The sequence below is a fragment of the Homarus americanus genome, unplaced genomic scaffold (genome assembly GCF_018991925.1).
Source record: "Homarus americanus isolate GMGI-L3 unplaced genomic scaffold, GMGI_Hamer_2.0 scaffold16430, whole genome shotgun sequence".
NCBI lineage: Eukaryota > Metazoa > Arthropoda > Malacostraca > Decapoda > Nephropidae > Homarus > Homarus americanus.
Window position 1 is genome coordinate 7,318,458 of NW_024729259.1, and position 23,102 is coordinate 7,341,559.

General features: G+C 49.1%; 1 protein-coding gene across 4 annotated transcripts in view; it reads left to right on the top strand.

The window, feature by feature from the left end:
• The window catches only part of LOC121866494 (fat-like cadherin-related tumor suppressor homolog), a 205,712-nt gene that overhangs the window by 13,439 nt on the left and 169,171 nt on the right, over positions 1-23,102 (top strand). For all 4 annotated transcript variants that reach the window (XM_042366219.1, XM_042366220.1, XM_042366221.1 and 1 more), the window contains exons 2-3: positions 3,697-6,912; positions 7,518-7,719. In XM_042366219.1, the coding sequence (XP_042222153.1) occupies positions 3,745-6,912; positions 7,518-7,719 (3,370 nt within the window). In that variant the 5' untranslated portion in view covers positions 3,697-3,744. The remainder of the gene's footprint in view (positions 1-3,696; positions 6,913-7,517; positions 7,720-23,102) is intronic.

A 23,102-nucleotide genomic window follows, 5' to 3' on the forward strand; every position in this document is an offset into this window, starting at 1 on the left:
ACCCCTCCCACACTCCTCCTCCCACACCCCTCCCACACTCACCACCACACCCACACTGTCACGTCCGTACAGCTCATCATGGTTGTTTTCACCGAGTTAGTGATATTTCCTCTCCATTATGATGTACTCGGCGTTTGTCTTGCCTTTGTTTACGTGTGTCCAGGTGTGAGGTAAACTGTGGAGGGTGCAGGTGGCGCAGCTCCCCCCAGCGTTAGTAAACTACACGTCGTCGTCGAGGACCATGAGGCTGCCTGGGGAGAGTAATTTACTTTTAAACTTTGTGGGGAAAAATAACCTGGAGGTAAAGTTTGTATAATGCTCTGGCTCGCTGTTGACTGACTGACTGACTGTTGAATAATATTAATAATTGTGCTGCAGGAAGTATAATAATTTTAAAACTATCTTGTCACTAAAATCAGAAGGATAAAAATGAAACTAATGCTGTTAAGTAGAATGAAGTCTTATATTCTTCACACACAGAACTCAGTAGACCTCCGTTGGTCATAACTTGCCAGAGGGCGATCTAATGAAGCCCCTTTACTATATAAAAATCTATATATCATCAGAATATATATATAGACAACTATATCATCACAACACAAGGATGATGATGACGATGGTAGTGATGATGATGATGATGAAGAACTTATCATTGGCTATGTTAACCCTCTCTTGGAAAGAAAAAAAATATCCCCCTCATGTGAAAACAACATCCATTAGTCAGGTCAGGGAAGGCTTACACCACCACTGTCACAACACCAGACTCGAGTAAACTTGACAAGATCCACAACAGAGATGAAGCAAGTCAATAATAACTTTGATGACGATGGTTTAACTCTTTGATGACGATGGTTTAACTCTTTGATGACGATGGTTTAACTCTTTGATGACGATGGTTTAACTCTTTGATGCCGATGGTTTAACTCTTTGATGCCGATGGTTTAACTCTTTGATGACGATGGTTTAACTCTTTGATGACGATGGTTTAACTCTTTGATGCCGATGGTTTAATTCTTTGATGACGATGGTTTAACTCTTTGATGACGATGGTTTAACCCTTTGACGACGATAATGATGATTTAGCCCTTCAGAACTCCAAAGGGTTAAACTACAGGAGGAGTATCAGGTAGGAGGGGTGGGAGGAGACATTGTATAGGGTCATTCCTCAGGTGTAATTAGTGGGAGGAAAAAGAGATGCTGGTGGTGCTCCTCTGAGACCCCCCCCCCTTACCACAGCGCCCAGGGTAGTATTAATATTCAAGCAATTTCATGTATCTAATTTGAATATTGGGTATTTGCATAAAATTGGGATTCAAATGAGTGTTTCGAGTTGCCATGAACGTCCCAGGGTAATGGTGGAGGGAGGGAGGGAGGGGCGGGAGGCTGTATTACATTATCTCGAAAGGTTTTTCAGTTTACGGGAAAACTTTCTTTAAAACCAAAACAAACAAAAATTAATTAGAATCACTACTACGTGTTCATTTACATATTATTTTTTAGTAATTCATTTTTATTCATGCAGGGGGGGGGTGTGCTTTATTTCATTGTGTGTTTTTCAGTTCATTTACAACCGTTTGAAATATTGCAGTGATCCTTCGTATGACCTTTCCTCTTCACTCCAAAATTCGTGGTTGTTTACTCGAGGTATAAGGTTAGAGTCGCCCTGTGTATGAGTTGTGTCCTCTGATAGTTGTTGCATCCTGAGTGATCCTTCTGACGGTGGTGGTGCCGCGGCGATAGTGGTGGTAGTAGTTGTTATGCAGGTAGGGGGTGTACTTGTTGATGGTTGAGTGTCTCGAGTTGGCCAGGTGTCAGTGGCGGAGAGTGTAGGTTGTCTGTCACCAGTATCTCCCCTCGTACTCCTCCACCAAGTCTTAATCCATCTCCTTCCTCACCCCCAACTTCCCCACCATCACCCCACTTCCCCACCATCACCCCATTTCCCCACCTCCTCATCTTCCCCACTCTGTCACTATACTTTATCCTTCCTCGCCTCCTCCCGGTGCAGTGTCCTAGGGGGTAGCAGCAGCACCACCTCACCCTTGGGTAATTACTGAGGCTGACCCAGGAGCCTCTTTGTTCTGATGACTCCACCACCTGCAGGACCTCTTGCTCTCTTATCCTCCGCCTATTATGATTTGGTGTTCTCGTTCTCAGATTTTTTGTATTTTTTTTTTTTGCTGTTCAGTAGGTATGTTATCTATTTTCCTGACACACACACACACACACAGAGAGAGAGAGAGAGAGAGAGAGATTTTCTCCCCTTTCCTTACATTGCTCCCTCGCCCCTCACACCCCCGTCTGTCCCTTACGCCTACCATCTCCCCTGTCGTTCACAACCACCCCTCCTCACCCACTTCTCTTGACCCTCCATAACCTCTTCCCTCCCTCCCTCACCCTTTCTTCCTCCTCCCTCCCCTCCCACCACCCCTTTCTTCCCTCCCTTTCACCCCTTTCTTCCCGCCCTCACCCACCCCTTTCTTCCCCCCTCACCCACCCTTTCTTCCCCCTCACCCACCCCTTTCTTCCTTCCCTCCCTCACCCACCCCTTTCTTCCCCCCCCTTCCTCAGCTCTCTTCCCCCCTCACCCACCCTTTCTTCCCCCCCCCACCCCCTTTCATCCTCCCTCACCCACCCCTTTCATCCCTCCCTCCACCCACCCCTTTCATCCCTCCCTCACCCACCCCTTTCTTCCCGCCCTCACCCACCCCTTTCTTCCTTCCCTCCTCACCCACCCCCTTCTTCCTTCCTCCCTCACCTTTCTTCCTTCCCTCCCTCCACCCACCCCGCTTTCTTCCTTCCTTCCCTCCTCACCACCCCTTTCTTCCCCCTTCACCCTTTTCATCCCTCCTCACCCCTTTCATCCCTCCTCACCCACCCCCTTTCATCCCACACATAGTCTGTAAATACGTCATGTCATCAGAGAAGAAGTCAATACTCAGTGTTTCCCGCGGGTTATCGTCCTGCAGGGTGGAGTATAGCGACAGGTGACTGGACTCAACTACTGACGGGGTAACATGCCTGGTGCAGGAGTTTTGTCGGGGAATTGATGCACATTGTTCGGAGTTATTGGCGAATGGGGACTTGATAGCTGCATTTCATTACCTGTAGCGGCGAATACATTTCTACCTGTGATTTTTAGGTCCATGAAGGCATTAACTGACTGACTGAAGGGGTTTTATAACGCAGCCCCACGCTGGCCCTACCTTAATTACCCCCCCGCCCCTCCCTCCCACACCATCAGTCGTCTCCTCATTGGGTTGAATCATGGCGTGGGTATCAGCCTCTCCTCGGTAGCCATTAACGCTGCTGATTCACGTATCTTGACCAGCCATACTGTACTATAACTCTGTGGTACAGCAGTAACAGGAAGGACTGGTTATTGACGTGGTAATGAGCGTTGGAAACTAGTGGAGACACTTGGCTATTACGTTTGGTAGTTATTATTATTATTATTATTATTATTATTATTATTATTATTATTATTATTATTATTATTATTATTACTACTACTATTACTACTATTATTACTATTATTGCTGTTGTTGTTCCACCCTCCTCTGATGGTCAATCACCTCTCCCACCTTGTCTGTTTCTCTCCCATTATAGTCACTTCCTTCCCATCACAGCTATACCTGTAGATTGAAAGTGAGCTTGTTTAAAACAGTGTTGTAATAAGTGTTGTTTGTGTTGCAGGTGGAGTAGCATGGTGAAGGACACCAGGCGCGCGGCCCCACCGGCAAGATGACCCAGACGACATACTCCCGCCCTCACCCGCGGGGCCGCCCACCTCCGCCCCCGCCCCACCCACAAGCCAGTGTAGTAATGAGGACGTGTATGAGGTGGCAACATGTGGTAGTGGCAGTGGTAGTGGCAGTAGCAGTTACCTGCGGGGGTGCGGCGGGTAGTGTGGGCGAGCTGGTGCGGTTCTCAGCTCCTCAGTACAATGCCAGCGTGCCAGAGAACGCTCTCGGCAACACGGCCGTCATCAGCGACACCATGATGGGCATATATGCTACTGACCCCGCCCTCAAAATCAAGTATCGCATCACAGAGGGTGATGACAAAAACTTCTTCAGGGCGGCCAGGCGCGTCGTCGGCGACTTCTCTTTCCTGGAGTTGCGGGTGCGTACTGGGAACCTCCAGTTCCTTAACCGGGAAAGTCGGGACCAGTACCGCCTCAAAGTGAAAGCACAGCACCGCCGCCACGACGGCACCAAGGAGGACCTTCCGGGCGCTGTCACAGAGGTGGTTATTACCATTACGGACCTCAACGACATCTCGCCGTTCTTCCTGCAGGAGGAGTACCGCGTGCGCCTAAGTGAGGACACGCCCCTCCATGCCTCGGTGGCGCGCGTCAAAGCCGAGGACCCAGACGATGGCCTGAACGGCCAAGTATATTATAGTTTCTTACACCCAACGTCAGTGTTCGCTATCCACCCTACCTCGGGGGTGGTCACCCTCACACGACCACTCAGCTTCCTGGATCAGGCCGCGTATGAGTTAACGGTGCAGGCGCAGGACCGCGGGCGCCAACATCGCGGGGGCTGGCCTGCACACTCCAAACTTTACATCAACGTTACTGAAGAAAACGTGTATGATCCACAGATATTAGTGAACAAGTTGCCCGAGTCGATGCCTCGCGCCCACCTGGCTGTGGTCGCCATTATCAGCATTATGGACCAAGACCGAGGCCCCAGTGGCGAGGTCAGGTCACTAGAGATAGTTGAAGGCGACCCCGACCGTGTGTTTCGCATCCTGCCAGGATCTGATGCTAATGAATTTAACCTGGCTGCTCTTGACACCATCGACTGGAACGACTCGCCATTCGGCTTTAACTTAACACTGAAAGCTACTGACGGAGGCAATCGACCACGGTTCAGTTACAAGGTGGTGCGTGTGGCGGCACCACCAGGACCTCAGCATGAAGAGGTGTTCACGCAGAAGTTGTACGAGGCTTCCGTGAGTGAGAAGGCCCCCATAGGCACACGGGTACTGCAAGTAGGGTCCTGGCTACCAGGAGCACAACGACGCGTCCAGTTCACTGTACTGGCAGGCAACAAAGGAAGACAGTTCCACTTGGATCCATTCTCGGGGGTAATTACCACGGGGGCGACCCTAGATGCTGAGATTCGCACTGACTACACTCTCACTGTGGGCGCTACCAGCCCCTCCCTTCTCCAGCCGCAGCAGCAGGCCTCAGCGAAGGTAATAATTCGCGTTATGGACGCTAACGACAACACGCCCATGATTGTTGCACCTCAAGGTGTTGTGCGCGTAGAAGAACACCATCCCGCTGGCACCTGGGTAACCAAGGTGAGGGCACAGGACTATGACTCCGGGGAGAATGGTTATGTCTCATACAGTTTAGCCAACGCCGACGATGTGCCTTTCACGGTAGACCACTTTACAGGCGAGGTGCGCACCACCCGGGCCCTCGACTATGAAACTGAGCGGCGCACATGGCGACTGCTGGTGCGTGCATCAGACTGGGGCTCCCCCTACCGTCGCCAGAGTGAGAAGATCATCACGGTGCACGTGGAAGACGTCAACGATAATAGGCCACAGTTTGAGCGGGTAGATTGTACAGGTTATATCGACCGCTTTACTCCGCTGGGATCAGAAGTGTTTACCCTCTCGGCTGTAGACTTCGACCAAGGAAATATTATCAGTTACAGGATCGTGGGCGGTAATGAAGACCACTGCTTTTCTCTGGATTCCACAACTGGAGTGTTAACACTGACGTGTGACTTACAGGACTTGACGGCCTCAGAACGCTTACTGAACGTGACAGCAACTGACGGCCAACATTTTGCCGATACCTTGGCGCTCCGTCTCCAATTGGTGAGACAGCAGAGTCCAACAGTTGATTCCTGGGCATCCCTGGACTGCAGGGAGATGGGTGTGGCTCAACGTCTCGCTGAGCAGCTAGCGCGCGCTGCTAAGAACAATCGTCGGGATGACCCCATCAGCTTGTTGTCACCTCCTCCTCCGGTAGTGAACGCCTACGCGCCTGAACTATTACTCCTGCCTTTGGAGGTTCGTGTGCGAGAGAACAGCGACCCGGGCACGGTGGTGCTCCAGGTTGACGCCGATGACGAGGACAGCGGCTACCCAGGCCACCTCGTGTATGCCATCTCCTCCGGCAACGAGGAATCTGTGTTCATGATAGATATGGAGACCGGGTCCTTGACGGTTGCGGGACTGCTGGACCGAGAGAGACTTGCACGCTACAACCTCAACTTAACCGTATATGACCTGGGAAGACCGCAACGTTCTACATATCGCCAAATTGCCGTCACTCTCGTCGACGAAAATGACAATGCACCTGACTTCGACAAGCCCGCCTATAGTTTCTTCCTGCCAGAGAATGTGGCAAACGGCACGAGTGTGTACGAACTGCGGGCCCACGACCCTGACGAGGGCATTAACGGTGTTGTGACCTACAGCTTGGCTACGGACACCAAAGACTTCAGACTAGATCCCGTCACAGGTCGGCTGAGCGTGGCATGGCCCCTTGACCACGAGACCCACGACGTGTATGAGCTGCGGGTGGTGGCGTCTGACGGCGGAGCGCGCTCAGCCCATGCCTACGTCACCATTCAGGTGGCCAATATCAACGACTGCCCTCCTGTGTTTCCCACTGAGCGATCAACGGCCGTGCGTGTCCCAGAAGACCTTCCTGAGGGCGCCCTGGTCACCCTGGTAACAGCCCATGACCCGGACTCTCCTCGCCTGCGTTACTCTCTCGTGGGCGGCTACGAGGACATGTTTGAGCTGGACGAGGACACGGCGGCTCTACGACTGGCCAAAAGTCTGGACTACGAGACTCGCCCCGCCTATAACATCACTGTCCGTGCTACTGATGACGGCACTCCGCCACTCTCGGCCAGAACTCACGTCATCATACAGGTAACGAACAGAACTTGTTTTATTTTTCATAAACTTTATCAAACAGGCCAAAGGCAGTTAGCAGTTAAATATTTTTCCTAGCACATATCGGGGGGAAATGATATAGATTGACTGTTGACTGCTCAAGTTCCCGAGGATGTACGATAGCACTGACGTCACAACCCTTGGCGGGAGACGTGCTTGCTTTTAGATAAACCTCTTCAGCATGGCTACTCTATATAGCTCAGTAGTAAGCCGTATAACTGCTGGTAATACATGGCTGAATTAGCTATTTTAATGTTCGTGGCGGTTTAAGGTAGCCCGCTGATAATTGGGTGTAAGGTAGCTTGCTGATATGTGGTTGTAAGGTAGCCTGCAGGTAAACAAATAAAATCCTAAGGTAGCCCCTGCTAGCCCCAGTCTAATCTTAACTAGCCCTGGAGATAATTATCAAAGTATTTTGGTAAAGTAAAAAGAAAGCGAAATTATTTCCTCAGTCCATAGTAAGTAGTCGGCCAGCTAACGTTATTGTGGCAGTAAGGCAGACATAAGTAACCCGCTAGTGTATGATAGAAGAGAATAGTCCTAACCACGACCTCCAGACTGACGTCCTTCTCCGCCCGTAGGTGGTAGATGTGGACGAGAATGTTCACGCGCCGGTGTTTATGAAGGACGTGGAGCAGACCATAGTATTGGAGTCTTCGCCGCCCCACACCCTCGTCGCTACCTACAGCGCCGTCGACGGGGACCCGAACCCAGCTGACGCCGCCATCACCTATTCCCTGGTGGGTTCTGAGGGACGCGGCGTCTTCTACATCGACCAGAAGGGTGAGTATTTCGCATCTTTGTGGTGTTGCAGAGAATTTTTAATATTGTGTGCCTTCTACGTCTAGGAATTTTATGTTTCCATATAAATATTTGAAACTTGTGCGTCGGTACACTAGTAAGTTGGCCCATGTGTTTTATTTTTTGTTTGTGTATCATACATCGACGACTTTCCTAGTTCAGGTCACCAAACGCTACACGAACACCAGAAACCAACTTTTGTAACGTGTGGAGTTCTCTCCTTTATGTTGCAGATCTTACAGTGCAATATGCATGTCTGGTGTAGGGTGTTGCAAGCTTCCCTTATCTTTTATTAAAGCTCATGACCAACCTTGTTTGGAGGTCACAGTGGAAGGCTTTTGACAATCACACTCCCACGAATTTTGAAAGTCCAGTCTATCTTGCCTTCCAGCGTCTTCCATTCACAATCTAACCTCCTTTATCTCCAACCCCTCCCGCCGCCACTCCAACCCCTCCCACCGCCACTCCAACCCCTCCCACCGCCACTCCAACCCCTCCCACCGCCACTCCAACCCCTCCCACCACCATTCCACCGTCCCCCCCCACCCACCCAGGTGGGTGGTGGTGATGGAGGGTGATGGTGGTGGAGGGTGGTGGTGGTGAGTGACGGAAGGGAGTGGAAGGGTAACGGGAGGTGGTGGGAGGATGACGGGAGGTGGTGGTGGTGGGAAGGGCGATGGGAGGGTAACGAGTGGGCGGGGGGGGTCGTTCCACCTCCTTGGCTCTCTCTGACCAGGCTGCCGGGTTGATGAAAGGCCAGATAGCCAAATGCAGGAGGCAGATAGCGTTGTGGCCGCGCTCGCCACCACCACCACCACCACCTCCGCCGCTACTTTCAGATCTTGAACACGCTTCATCTGGTTCCTCCCCTATCCCGCCCTCCTCCTCCCGCCCTCCTCCTCCCGCACTCCTCCTCCCGCACTCCGCCTCCCGCACTCCTCGGTCTCTCCCGCCGGCTACTCAGCTTTTTTTTCCCTCGTGGACTACATCACGGGCTCGTCTAGTTAATTACCGAGGTGAAGAAGTAGCCGGACTGCGGTGGTTGGAACGAATACCACGCCATGTTTACACCAGTTATTGTCAGTTCTACCTCTATTAGGTTAAACACCGCTGACCACACTGAAGCTGTCTGGGAAAGAGACTTGACGTGGTCGCCTCGTTGACCAATGTTCCCTGTGATTGTTCAGTTTTTCAAAGGAGAATTTTTAGGCTCAGTTCAGGACTGGGTAATCGGTATTAGTAATTCGTCTCAGATGGTAATAATGCCGGTGTGGAGAAGCGTGAAACAGTGGATGGTTGCAGGATGGGTTGTAGTCTTGTAGCTCGGTTCTTCGTGTTGTCCTGGGTGTAGAGAGTGAGTCCGAGGGGAACTAAAAAGTGCCGTAAACATTTGGTGAACTAAAAAAAAAAGGTCACATACTGTAATACATGGACTTGATAGTGTGGCATACTTAAAGTAAATCGGGGACCACACCTAGGGGCCACCATGTCAAGACTGGCGGCAGCATCTAAAGACACGAGTATATCTCAAATTGGTTTAGGAAAGACCTGATGGTGTAGGATAATGATTTGCCAAGTATTCATAAATCATGGTATCCCGTTAATAGATTCATGTGTGCTGTGTGTTTTCCACTCTGCCCTGTTAAGGTAATGCAATATTAGGTTCCAGGAGGGTCTATGTGGGTCACTGGCCAGATGGTGGAGTGAGTCGTGGTGCTGATGTTGTGTTTATTAAACGAAATTAATGGATCACATGAAAATAAGCCCTCAGCTTATTTCACATTTAATATTAACGACCCTAACGCTATACAAACCTAACCTAACCTAATCTAATCTAATCTAATCTAGCATTAAGGTGTTCAATCAACAGGTGACCTAAGGTAGGGGCTCTAACCTTCACGGAATCCTAATAACTAACACTTGTTGCACGTCCCTAGCAGCAGCTTGAGGTCACCCGGTAACTAAGAGGACACCCCAGTCTCTGTTAATAGAACTTAATGTTGTGAGGAAACATGCCCGCCCCTTTTGAGGACACGCCCGCCCCCTATGAGGACACTTGCCCGTCTCCCTATAAGGACACTTGCCCCCCCCCATTTGAGGACGCTTGCCCTGTTCCGAAACATCCGACTAGCGCCACAGTTCATATAACATACACATTCCTTATGTAAGATATCAGGAAATGTTGGTAGCACTAATTACATAAATCACAATATTAGGCTGCTACAACACCGCTCACAATGTGTATGCGACATGGAGAAATGAGGCATAGAGTTCCGATTACGTGTGGCCGAACCCATCCACGCGCACGGCTACCAATGATAGGAATGCCTGGTGGGCCTTTTTGAAACACTTCGTTTGTAGTGTCAGATTGTTTCGAGCAGGAATTGTAACGGTAGATTTTATACCGAGTGTATGTGCGTGCGTGTGTGTGTGTGTGTCTGAAGGCTGGGTGTTGGCTGGAGTTGATATAGATCGTAATTGTGTTGTATTTTGCAAGTTACTGTGAGAAATAAGATGTAGTTAGTCGTCAAAATGATGGAAGTTTCGTGGTTAAGACGGCAGGTGAGGTTAGGTTATTCTCCTAAGATGAAGAAATAAGGTGTACTTCCCCTCTTACTCTCCCAGGGAACACGTGTCTGAGAGTGAGGGTGACTTAACACTGTTCTACTAAGATTATGGTTAAAATAATTCCTTCACATTAACTCTTGCTGAGGCTAGGAGTTTTTTTTCGGGAGGAGGGGAGGGGGGGGGTGTAGGGGTAAGGGGGAGACCTAGTTAACATAGATGAGAGGGGGAGGGGTAATTCCGGGGAGATTTCCTTCCCTTCTAGGATAATGGCATAATTAACTCCTTAGGATAAAGAAGAAAAAATTAGAACAGGTGAATAAAAATGTTGGGGAGGGTCTTGTAGGATGGGGAGGGTAATAGCCGTGTGCAGGCCTGGGACGACGTTGTAATTAAATACTTGAGATGGAGAGAGGCGGCCATGTTAAGTGAGGCTCCACCATTCTCCACTCAACCACCCCTCACCCTCCACCCTCCACCCCTCCCCCTCCACCCCCCCCCTCCACCCCCCTCCCCCCCCCCCACCCTCCACCCTCCACCCTCCCACCCCTCACCCTCACCACCCCCTCCACCTCACCCCCTCCACCCCTCACCCCTCCACCCCCCCCCACCTCCCCTCCCACCCTCCACCTCACCCCCCCCCCTCCACCCTCACCCCCCCTCCACCCTCACCCCCCCTCCCCCTCCACCCCCCCCCCCTCCACCCCTCACCTCCCCTCACACCCTCACCCCCCCCCCCCCTCACCCCACCCTCCCCTCCACCCACACCCCCCTCCACCCCACCCCCTCACCCTCACCCCCTTCACCCTCACCCCACCCTCACCCCTCACACCCCCTCCACCCACCCCTCCACCTCACCCTCCACCCTCCACCCCCTCCACCCTCCACCTCCCCCCACCCACCCTCCACCCCCTCCACCCTCACCCTCCACCCTCCCCCTCCACCTCACCCCACCCTCACCTCACCCTCCACCCACCTCCACCTCACCACCCTCACCCCTCCACCCTCACCCCCTCCCCTCACCCCTCCACCCTCCACCCTCCACCCCTCACCCTCCACCCTCACCCCCTCCACCTCACCCCTCCACCCTCACCCCCTCCACCCTCACCCCTCCACCCACACCCCCCCTCCACCCCCTCCCCCACCCCTCCACCCCACCCACCACCCCCCTCCACCCTCACCCCCCCTCCACCCTCACCCTCCCTCACAACCTCTCCAGCTCACCAGGGATAATACACCCGCCTGTTGATCATAAAGAGAGTCATTTGGTGAGATTATCGCGCTGTCACGGCCCGTTGAGCTGTTTTAACTACGGTGTGAGGGAAGGGAGAGAAGGGGGTGAGGAAAGGGTGAATTACTGGAGATGAAAAGTAGGCGTAGTTTATCTGGTGACGGTGTGAGGCGGTGCGTGGTTGGGTGTGGATTATAAGGTGTTTTGGTGGGTGAGGGGACTGGGGCTAGTGTGGATCATGATCAATTCGAGAGTGGCCATGATCGGGTACTGAGTGAGGAGGAGCCGGGTTTACTCTCTTTAAGTTGTGTGAGGCGATGCTGTGTGTGTGTTGTGGCAGGTTGTTGTGTAAGGCACCTGTAACTGACTGTGTCGGGGTGACTGGCTGTCGTGTAGCTGACTGGTGTAGTTTTATGACCGTCGTGTACTGGCTGGTGTAGTTGACTGGCCGTCGTGTAGCTGACTGGTGTAGTTGACTGGCCGTCGTGTTTATTTTCCATACACTGTGTTTGACGATGTTGAGTGTCGGGGTGCTGGTGGAGGAGGTCTGTGTAGGGAGTTTTATCACCGCTGTTATCAGTAAAGGGCGACGCCTGGACATGCTTCGTGGCTCATGTAGGTCACCTGTCCCCCATCCACTCCTCCCTCTTTCCCTCCCATCACTCTCTTCCTCTCCATTCCTCCTCTCTATTTCTCCTCTCTATTCCTCCTTTCATCCTCTCTATTCCTCCTTTCCTCAATCCTTCAATCTCAGGTTCGTGCCCTGCTCTTTTCCTGTCCTCTTTGAACCTCCGGGCCACACCACCATCGCTCTGTTTTGGCCAGGACTGCCACCACTATCACCACCATTATCACACTGGACACACTGGGAACACAATGAATGTTGACTCTCCCTCCTCCTCTTCCTTCCTCTTACCACCCTCATCTCTCCTCTCTCCTATCCCCTTCCTTCCTCCCTATCCTCTCGAGCCACAGTGAATTCTGAGGGTGCACAATAACACGGGTTTAGACCAGCATTATTAGACCTCGTTGTGGTTCTCTCTGATGTGGGTCCTCGTCGCCGGGTGAACGCTGGGAATGGAATTGACAACCCACAAATACATCCATGAGATTAAAGCCTGATTTTGCCTAAAGTAAACACATGAATTGGCTCAAGCTCGGGGTGAAATTATGCATGTTATGAGTTGACATATTCCAGCTACATATTTATTCATGCATTAGTAAAAAAAAAAATCGTCCGATGAAGTTTGAGAATTTTACGATATTTATTTGTGAATAATTAAAACTTAATAGAGAATTGTTTATTTTGTTTCGTTGCGAGAATGTTTAATTTGTTTGTGTGTCGTGGTGCTTGTTAAACGGAGAGAGAGAGAGAGAGAGAGAGAGTGAGAGAGTGAGAGAGTGAGTCTCCGGGAATGTTATACTTCAACTCCGTGTCAAAATGTTCAATTGGATCTAGACCTTCACATGGAGTGTTCTGTAAGCAGGCGGGAGCGAGTCCAGGTAACTAACGAGGATTTCAGGGTCATAACAGTAGACCTAAGTCCTGCAAGGTCTTCTGTGGAGGCCAGGTCGGATCAGGGTCTGCAACAGGACATGGAATCGAGCATCGGATATAGGTCGGGGAGGGGAAGGACGTGGCTGGTCAGGACAGGTTTTCGGGCGAAGACAAGCGATCCAGAGAAGGGGAAGAATAATAGGGAGAAGGAAGATGAAAAATGAGTTGCCGGGAGGTTCATCTACAGAGCGGTGGGGTGGTGTGTGTGGGGTGGTGCAACTTTCACCTCCACAGTCAACTCAATTTACTGCTTTGGTTTATTGCGGGACTCACCAGGTGGGCTCGATGACTTTCTCCACGCCACCTGTGGGTCGATTGACTTGTTATGGTAGTGAGTTATCTTAGGAGGGATCTAGGTATAGTAGCGCGGGCGTTGTTTAACCTTAACTATGGTAAATGTAAACGTTGTTTGTTATGGGTGTGGTCGTTAATGGGGTTTTGTTTGACATACAGTAGTTGTTGATGTACAGGTGTTAACTAGATATGGTACAAAAGGTATGAACTTTTTTGAGGCTGGCTATGGTTGACCTTGTTTGGATACGGATGGTGTTTCTGATTATTACGGTATTACAGCTGTTTGGAACTAGTCATGGCATTGCATATATTGTCTGATTTGGCTATGGTAATCAGGTGTATATTGAACTACTACAGAACGTGTTGTTGAAGCTACTTAGGGTAACGAAGCAGGTGCCATCCATCTCGCTGATCACAGAGAAGACACAAATCTCACTGGCTTTGACAGTCACTGCAAGCGGGACTTAAGGCCCCTAGGCTTTGGACCCCCTGGCTTTGGACCCCCTGGCTTTGGACCCCCTGGCTTTGGACCACCTGGTTTAGGACTCCATGGTTTAGGAACCCCTAGTTTAGGACTCCGTAATTTAGGACCCTCTGGCTTAGGACCCCTAGTTTTAAGACCCTCTAGGCTTAGGATCTCCTAGCTTATGACCTCCTGGCTTAGGGCCCTTTCCTCCGGCTTAGAACCCCAGGCCAGTGACCCCGTCGAGGGACCCCTCCGGTAGACCAAAGCAGATTTAAGGATTTAGATTTAATGCAAGCTGGGCTCCCTGAGTGTAAAAGGTCACGCGTGGCTTTGGCTGAGACGGTCAAGGGGAGGAAAGGTCTACACACACACACACACACACACACACACATACATGAGAGAGAATAAAAATGTAACAAAGGAAAGAAAATAAAGAAACAATAGAAAGAGACATGAAAAGTGCAGGATTTATGAAATGGGAAACACAAGGGATGAAGGGAGAATGGTCGTGAAAGAAGGGGAAGACGTAGGGAATAGAAGGGAGAGAAGAAAAAAATATTACTGTTTGAAAAGAATAGTAAAAGATAGTTAGAAAGTACTGGAAAATGGGAAAGGGAAAGTCAGGATTCAAGATGGAAAGAGTTCAGCTTGACACGGGAGAAGTGGAGTGGGTGGGGGGGTGGGGGGGGCTTGGTAGTTCCTTGTGCGGGCGGATTGAACTGTGGAACTCGAGTGGGGCGAGTGAGGCAGCGACCACGGGAAGAACTCTTGTGTTCTGGCTCACTGAAGTTGTGTAGAGGAAACTGGATATTCAGTGCAGGTTTCCAAAGGACCAGAGGAGAGGGGAAAAAAAACACAAAACGCTTGAGGGATCTACATGTTGGACACCTGAGGGCGGAGTGTAGTTGTTGATGGTCGAATTTCTTGTATTTGGTAGTTAGTGAGGTTACCCCCCGCCCTCCGCAAGGTGATATTATGTGTATTGTAGTTCAAGCTCTCTCTCTCTCTCTCTCTCTCTCTCTCTCTCTCTCTCTCTCTCTCTCTCTCTCTCTCTCTCTCTCTCTCACACCACCAAATAAAGATCATGATTTAACCTTTCTTGCTCATTCACAATATATAAACTTCACCCTTTTCACATCCTCCTCCATCTCGTAAACAAGAAATTGAGACGAGCCGAGGAAAAAAAACTAAATATTCCTCCCTGCGTAGCCTCCCCTCCCCCTCTTCCCCCATCTCCCCCCTCCCCTTGACTCACCTGGCAGCTCGGACATGTTACTTACTGCCCTTCCTTCCACCTGGATCATACACGGCCGCGTCATATTAATTACACCTGCACTGACTCGGGTATCAATAGAAGGCAGGTAAGGCTTCGACCCATGTGTTAGAAATCAATAACATGGGATAAGGCTCTGTTAAGGCTCTGTCTCCTCAACTTCTCTTATCCCCCCTTCTCTCCTCTACCCCCTCTCTATTTCCCCTCCCCCTCTCCTCGTCGCCCTACATACTCCCCTTCTCTATCTCCCCATTCCTCCACCTTGTCTCCCCCTATCCCCTCCCTCCCTCCCCAACCTCTCTTACAAAATGAATCTAAAACCTTTCATTCACAATACAAAAACCCATCAGCATGTGGTATTCAACGCCGAATCCCCACGCCCAATCCCAGTCGTTCTAATCAATAGCGCTCTGTCCTACACCAATCTCTCTCTCTCTCTCTCTCTCTCTCTCTACGCCTCCCAAATCATCTGGTCTGGGAGGCAAGATAGAGACAACCCACGCACCAGACTGACTGAACCTTAAGGGTGAGGTCTTCGTTCTACCAGGGAGAACTTTCAACCCTGAGTTCCCTATAGGAGGGGGGGGCTTCACTGAGCTCCCATCCGTTAAGCGCTCTCTCACGCAATACTCACCGATTGTTTTATTTCAATTAGCATATTGGCCAATAACACCCGTCCTCTTTAGCTCCTTAATTGTCATCATCTTATTTATTCATCTGTCTGTCTGTCTGTCTGTGTCTCTGTCTGTCTGTGTCTGTCTGTCTGTCTGTCTGTCTGTCTGTCTGTCTGTGTCTGTCTGTCTGTGTCTGTCTGTCTGTCTGCCTGTCTGTCTGCCTGTCTCTCTCTTTGATTTCTCGTCTTTGTTTACATATTGCACGATATTGCTTCTCTCAGTATTGCCAGACACCTTCTTCTTCTTCTTCATATATTATCCTGTATTTTTTTTTACTTCGTGTTTATAAAATGCTTTTCTTTCCGGAGGTTTATCTGGGTTTTTTCCTCCTCCTCCATGGACTCTTCTCTCTTCTTCTGTCCTCCTTCTCCTCTTATCTCTTGTTCTGTCCGTCTCCTGCTCCTCTTACATCACAGCCTATCCCTCCCACCCTTTCTTAATTAGCACTCCATCGTCCAGAGACTCGACGACCCTCTCCCAAACTCTTATTCTAGCTCCCACTCAACTCCTCTCACCCTCCTTCAACTCTTGCTTCTCTCCCAACCACCGCCAGCCATCTCCCCTCCTTCCTTCAGCCTCCTCGCGTCTTCATCTCTCTCTCTCTCTCTCTCTCTCTCTCTCTCTCTCAGTGGTAGGGCCAGGCAGGGGTGAAGTATCCTCTGGTCCTTCCGTCTGGCAACAGGTAACACTGAAGACACGTCCGAGAGAGAGACCCTACGTTAGTTAAGCTCTGTGACTAAACTAGATCTGTCATCACCTAATTTGTTTATCTTGCATCTGACGTCACCAGTCTCCCCCCCCCTTACCTCTCTCTCTCTCTCTCTCTTATTGTGTTTCATATATTGTGTTTACTGTATCGTTTATATCGTCGTCTACTATATAAGGTTTTCTTCTTATATGGTGGGGTGACTATTGTTTTATATATATATAATTTTTTTTATTCTTTTTTTACTTTTTTCTTAATTTTCTTCCTTATTATGATTATGATTATTAGGTCATCAAAGGTAACTGGTGGAGGTGTATTGTGGCGTCAGCTGCAACCACCACCACAACTTGCCCTCAACTCCTTGACGGACATGGCGAGTTGTGTGGTGGTGGTGGTGCGGGCAGTGGGAAGAGAAGACGGGTGAATAGGCAAGTGTTGGTGAGAGGGAGAGGTTGAGTGTTGGTGAGAGGGAGAGTGTTGGTGAATGAGTGGATGGTGGTGGTAATTGTGGTGGTTGGTGGTAGTGGTTGGCAGGGTCGTGATGGAGGTGGTAATTGTGGTGGTAGTGGTTGGCAGGAACGTGGTGGAGCTGGCAAGTATACCCGATATGGTAGATGAACATGCGGGTCAGTGATGCGGCCCCTTCCCGCTCTCCCTCACCCTCCCCAGCTCACCATCGCCTATGTTGCTTCCCCCTACCTCCTCCCCCTTCAGGTCACCTTCATACCTGGTCCCTTTTGTCTTCAGATCATTACGTAACCGCGTCTCGAGCTGTGAGGACCTGAACCATGACCTGGGCAGTCAGACCCACAGTCGACACGCGGCAACCTGACCTAAAACAACACTTAGGTAATTTGGCTTGTTAGAGAAGGTTGGAAAGTTAGTGGGTTAAGGGGGGAGCGGGGGGTATGAAGTGTGCGTAAACTAACTGTAGGTGAGGGGAGTGTGAGAGGTGCGTTAGTAGTTGGGACGCTGGAAAGTCTTAAAAGGAGGCTAGATAGATTCATGGATGATAGAGGTTGGTTGTAACTCTGGACAGGAGCTGCCACGCACAGGCCAACCGGCATATTGCAGACTCCTCATGTTCTTAATGTGAAGGGTGTGAAAATTTCATCATGATTAACCGCAAGGGAGTGTGTGGTGGGTGTTAGAAGTGTGTGGCTAACAGTGGCGGAAAATGAGGGGTTAGAGAGGTGCCTACGTAACGAGAGAGAGAGAGAGTAGTGAGTGACGGGAGGAGGGAGGTAAACGCCCCACACTCACGCCTTTTCTACGTCCTCTGGAAGGTCGAGTCGCGTCGTGTTGGGAGGTGGTGGGGGTGAAGGTGGGCGAGGGTTGGAAGGGGGAGGAGGTGGGCGTGGGTCGGGAGGTGGGTGGGCGAGTGTCTGGAGGAGGGTGGCCGAGGGTACATAGATACTTGAAAAAAAATAATGATGGAATAATTATAGTTTTACGGTTTGGCATTTATCGGCGAGGAACAAAAAGAACAATAGTACTGTAATAGTGGATGTTGTAAGTGCCAAGTGGAATAAGTGATAGCGTACAGTTTTTTCCTGAAGGTGTTCAAGAACTGAAAACATAGCCAGGATTTAACGCTGGGATCAGTTCACACATGAAAGGTTATTGTACGATATTTTCATGTTTTTTATCATGATATAACTACATAAGAAGGTTTTTTGTCACCCGGGAGTGTTGGTCGTAGGAAGAGCCTCATTACGGGGGCTTGTGATCCAGAGATAAATCACTGTACCTCCGTGAAGAGTAAATCTCGAATCGGAATCTTCCATCTACCGTATACCAACTGACAGCTGTTACGTAAGATATTAATTCACTGACCCTTTCGAGGACGAAGCTTTCAGTATATGATGGCACCATGTTTTAACCCTTCGAGAATGATGACTAGTATAAACCATCGTTCTCAAGGGGTTAAACCATCGTCTTTATAGGTTTATTATAGTAATAAACCAAGAACGACCACCGGTAATTATAGATACTTATTTTTAGACGATGACTCAGTATCGGAGAGGCTTCAACACCTAAGCCTGTGCCGCCATCTATATACCCTGTGTGGCGAGGTGACAGATAAGTTCTGCTCCGCGATAAGATGAAGACGTGATATCAGTCCTTCTGTATGATTATGAAACTTGCTGACGTGTACAGTGAAAGATTTACCAAATAATGTGAGTGACTCGGGCGTTAAGTTGACAGATATTGATAATGGGGGATGTGTTGTGTTGTGACATTTTACAATCTACTGATGTTAGGGTGGATTGGGGCCTATTTGATCTGAAGGGAGATGAAATGGGTCTAAATAGGCCTCCAGCTATAGCCTGCGTAGATCACAATTGTTGGGGCCCATCAGAACAGACCCGGTCCCACTCTTAATGATTAGGTTAGGGTAGATCAGGTTAGGTTTGGTTAGGAGTACCGAAAGTGGCTGTTGTGTTGGGGGTCGATCAGGAGTGGTTGAGTGAGTTACCGCCTTCCATTCACCTTCAATCGGTCACTCCTCGTCCTCCACCCACAACAACAACACCCTCACCACCCCCTACCCGTAAACTGAACACTCCGCCAACCTGTCAACACCACCACCACCACAGCGGGCGCAAAAACTGGTGTCAAGTTAATGGAATTATTATTATTCATAGGCGTCCAGCTGATTGACTGTCTTGGCCACCTCTTTTAAGATGAGGTTTGACCCCCTCCCTTCTGCCTCCCGTCTCTGAGATCTTTGACACTGTGAGCCAGGGTAACTGTGTGTGTGTGTGTGTGTGTGTGTGTGTGTGTGTGTGATTTTATTGATAACCTTTTTGTACCCTCGTCATTTGCATACTTCTATACTTGTGTTTATACGAGTATTACGTACTCGTCTTCCCCTATCACCCGTCCCCCCATCACCCCCATCCCCCCATCACCCCATACCCCCATCACCCATACCCCCATCACCCCCATCCCCATCACCCCCATCCCGTTTGGTTTATAAGTAATGGGTGACCACACAAAAGGCCACACCACCAACTCGTCATAAGAGTACTGCACCGTGTACAGTGTATCATCAGCCCGTGAAGGATAAGCCACTTCCCTCGACAGAGAGAAAAATGGACCTTTATGTGCTACACTGAGAATGAGTTGTGGGCCTTTCCTTGGAGTGGTGGCAGGCGGTGGCGGCGGTGCCCAACAACCCGGCCATCACAGTCACCCAGCTGTGTGCCGCCACCACCTGCTGACGGCTTCCACGGCTAACAGGGAAGGAGAGGGTGAGGGTGATGAAGGATGGGTTAATAAGTAAGCTGAGGCCATGATTGAGGTACAGAGGGACGGTAAGAGGGAGGGAGGGAGGAGCGGCTGGGTAACGGTAGAACACGACTATTAAGGGGATATTGGCAGCGTAAATACCGGGTACTGGAGCTAGACCCGGCGACGATGTTGTTAAAACTAACTCGTGTTATTGCGTCGTGTCATATCCAGTATTAGTGTCGCTAACAAGAGCTGCTCACTGACGCAGGCCGGCCACTACCACACATTCTGCCGGATGGATATTGTCAGAATTTGCGTGTCCGTTCAGTAAATGGTCTGTTGCGAATTGGGATTACCACAGCTCACCAGCCGTCTCCACCCCCTCCCTCCCCCGCCAACACCACCTCCCATATTTTGCGAGTCTCTTGTAATAGGTACAGGCAGTGAGGCATGTCTTAAAAAAAAAAAATCTTGCTCGTGTTTCTGGTTTAATGCAATACTGTGATATAAGTGTGCAGGCCGCAAGGTTTTTTGCTGTTAGAGAAAATGTGAAGCGGGCGTGTACATCTTGCTGGTAGCCAGATTTTTGTCTTAGCAAAAAGTGATATATGAAGCTGTGCTATCATGTGAAAGTGCACCCACTTTACTTCTTAATGGTGGCTAAAATGTTCACAGGTGTTGAGTCACTCACCTGTAACGGGTACAACGTTCTCCTGAGTGTTAGGTGAACCTGTTGACGACTGGAGGGAGAGACTCGCTGCTCCCATTATTGTTGTTGGGACACACACACATACACACACAGTATTGCTCATTATCCGTTTATTTTACTCTCAAATATCTAGGTACTGTACATATTGTTGACCTTTAATGCTGTAAGAGTTTGGTCACGGGTATTTGAGCACATTAAATATCTTGCGTCCGTTTGTTTGTTTGTCATCTTTGAAGTATAAGGTTTACGGTCTGTGGGGACGTATTATTGTTCGTGTTAATCTGCAACATTAAACGTGTACCTCTTCTCGTTGTTGTTTTATGACTCAAGAATCTCTCGGTTGTAGTTCCCTCAGAGGCCGTCATTACATTTAAGTTGCTGCCTTTGTTATGTTAGTCAGCACTTGGCATTTAGTATTAAACATGTGGAGTATTTCTTCATTTCCGATAAAGCCTGACCTTTACAAGTGAATAAAAAACTCTTTTCCTTTAACATTTTATATAGCACCCATGAAGCATCTCCCCTGTAACACTCTTAACTGTCCTCTATTTAACTATCCTCTATATTACGTGAATTATGAATTATAATAATAAAAACATTAATTTAACATTAACATACAAACATGTGAACTATCTAACAAAGAACAGGACAGTGAAATTCCAAACTTCCAGCGAGCGACCTTGAAGTACAGATGCAACAACATGATGTATAGATGCAACAACATGATGTAGATGCAACAACATGATGTATAGATGCAACAACATGATGTAGATGCAACAACAAGTACAGATGCAACAATATCATGTATTGTATATGCTTTATTTTTGTTTAGATTTTGTCATATAATTGTAGAACGAGTGTAGAGGCCACCTTTATTTTGGACTCGTGATGGTCACCGCATTTAAAGGGAGGCAGAGGGTTACATTTTCGTCCTGTGTGACTGTAATAGTCAGGGTACAAGGCAGAGACAGTGTTGAGAGTATTAGTGTAGTTTTATGACATACACCGAGAGAGAGCACGTTGTATCACACACTGTCTTTGGGACAACGATGTTTAATTACTGTGAACATGGTGCACGTGGCGTGACATGAACCTGGTACACTTTTATTGAACCTGGTGCACTATTAGTGAACCTGGTGCACTATTAGTGAACCTGGTGCACTGTTAGTGAACCTGGTGTACTATTAGTGAACCTGGTGCACTGTTAGTGAACCTGGTGCACTGTTAGTGAACCTGGTGCACTATTAGTGAACCTGGTGTACTATTAGTGAACCTGGTGCACTGTTAGTGAACCTGGTGCACTGTTAGTGAACCTGGTGCACTATTAGTGAACCTGGTGCACTATGAACCTGCACTATAGTGAACCTGGTGCACTATGAACCTGGTGCACTATAGAACCTTGCACTATAGAACCTGGTGCACGCTAGTGAACCTGGTGTACTATTAGTGAACCCAGCACTGTTAGTGAACCTGGTGCACTATTAGTGAACCTGGTGCACAACTAGTGACTAAGGTGCGCCGTTAGTAATCATGTGACATATACACAAGTTGCCTGTGTCACACTGTCATTCAGGTTATTTTTCACTGTCAAAATTTCGACCATTAGTAATGAGAGGAAAAAAGAGGAAATGTTTTTGTTAGTAGCTTTACGCTGGGGGGGGGGGAGCTTCAGAATTTTTTCCCGGAATTTTTCGACTCGAGCTGACAAATGCGCACCGCTTTATGGAGTGTTAAGAGTGGGGAGTTCCTAATACCATAATAAAGGTGATGTTTGGGTGAATATATCCACCATTGTTATTTATTTCGTGTATATCAAATGAAGTAGTTCGTGATTGTACATTCTCCACCTATGACTGGTAACGTCCTTGGCTGTCTTTTGATAATGGTTCAAGGTTTATGATAGTATAGCAATTATGTGTGTGTTTTTGTGTTTCATTGTGTTTTTGTTTTTCTTTGTGGTTGTGTGTATGTGTGTCTTCATGATACTGTCACCTTTTGGAAGTTCCTCACTTGAGTATTGCTGATGGTGCCATGTATTCCTCCGCCATGTATTCCTCCGCCATGTATTCCTCCGCCTCAATAAATCAGGTCTCTTACCCACGCACGTACCAAACTAGTTCGCCCTCAACTATTATCACAACTTAAGAGTGATATATCTCTACCTATTATTCACTACACCTGGATTGTACAAGGAAATTTCAGAGTCACCCCAAAATTACTTCCCTAACACTATTTATATTAAGGTAAGTTCACTGGACTAGTATGGAACACCTGTTGAAGATAGTTTTTTGATCACCTGAAGCTTTATTTCACCTGAAGATTGACCACCCTAACGCTATTTCCCACCCACCATCATTGTATCAGGTGGTGTTTTGATGGACGTGATCCCTGCGTAATGGCGAGTCACTGAGGATGGGTGGCCTCACTCATTCCTTTTCTCAATTACCCCTCTACCCTGTCTTCACTGTCCCCTGTCACCCTCTCCTCCACCGTCACCCCCACCCCCTCCATCATCGGCTGAGGCCCCTGTCGTGATTACGGAGATAACGGAAGGTCGAGTCCTGCAGATTCTCAGGCCGATAACGCTCCGGTGATTGCTTCATTTGTTGAGTTATTACACCGCTCTGGACACGATAACCGTTCCTCCTCCAC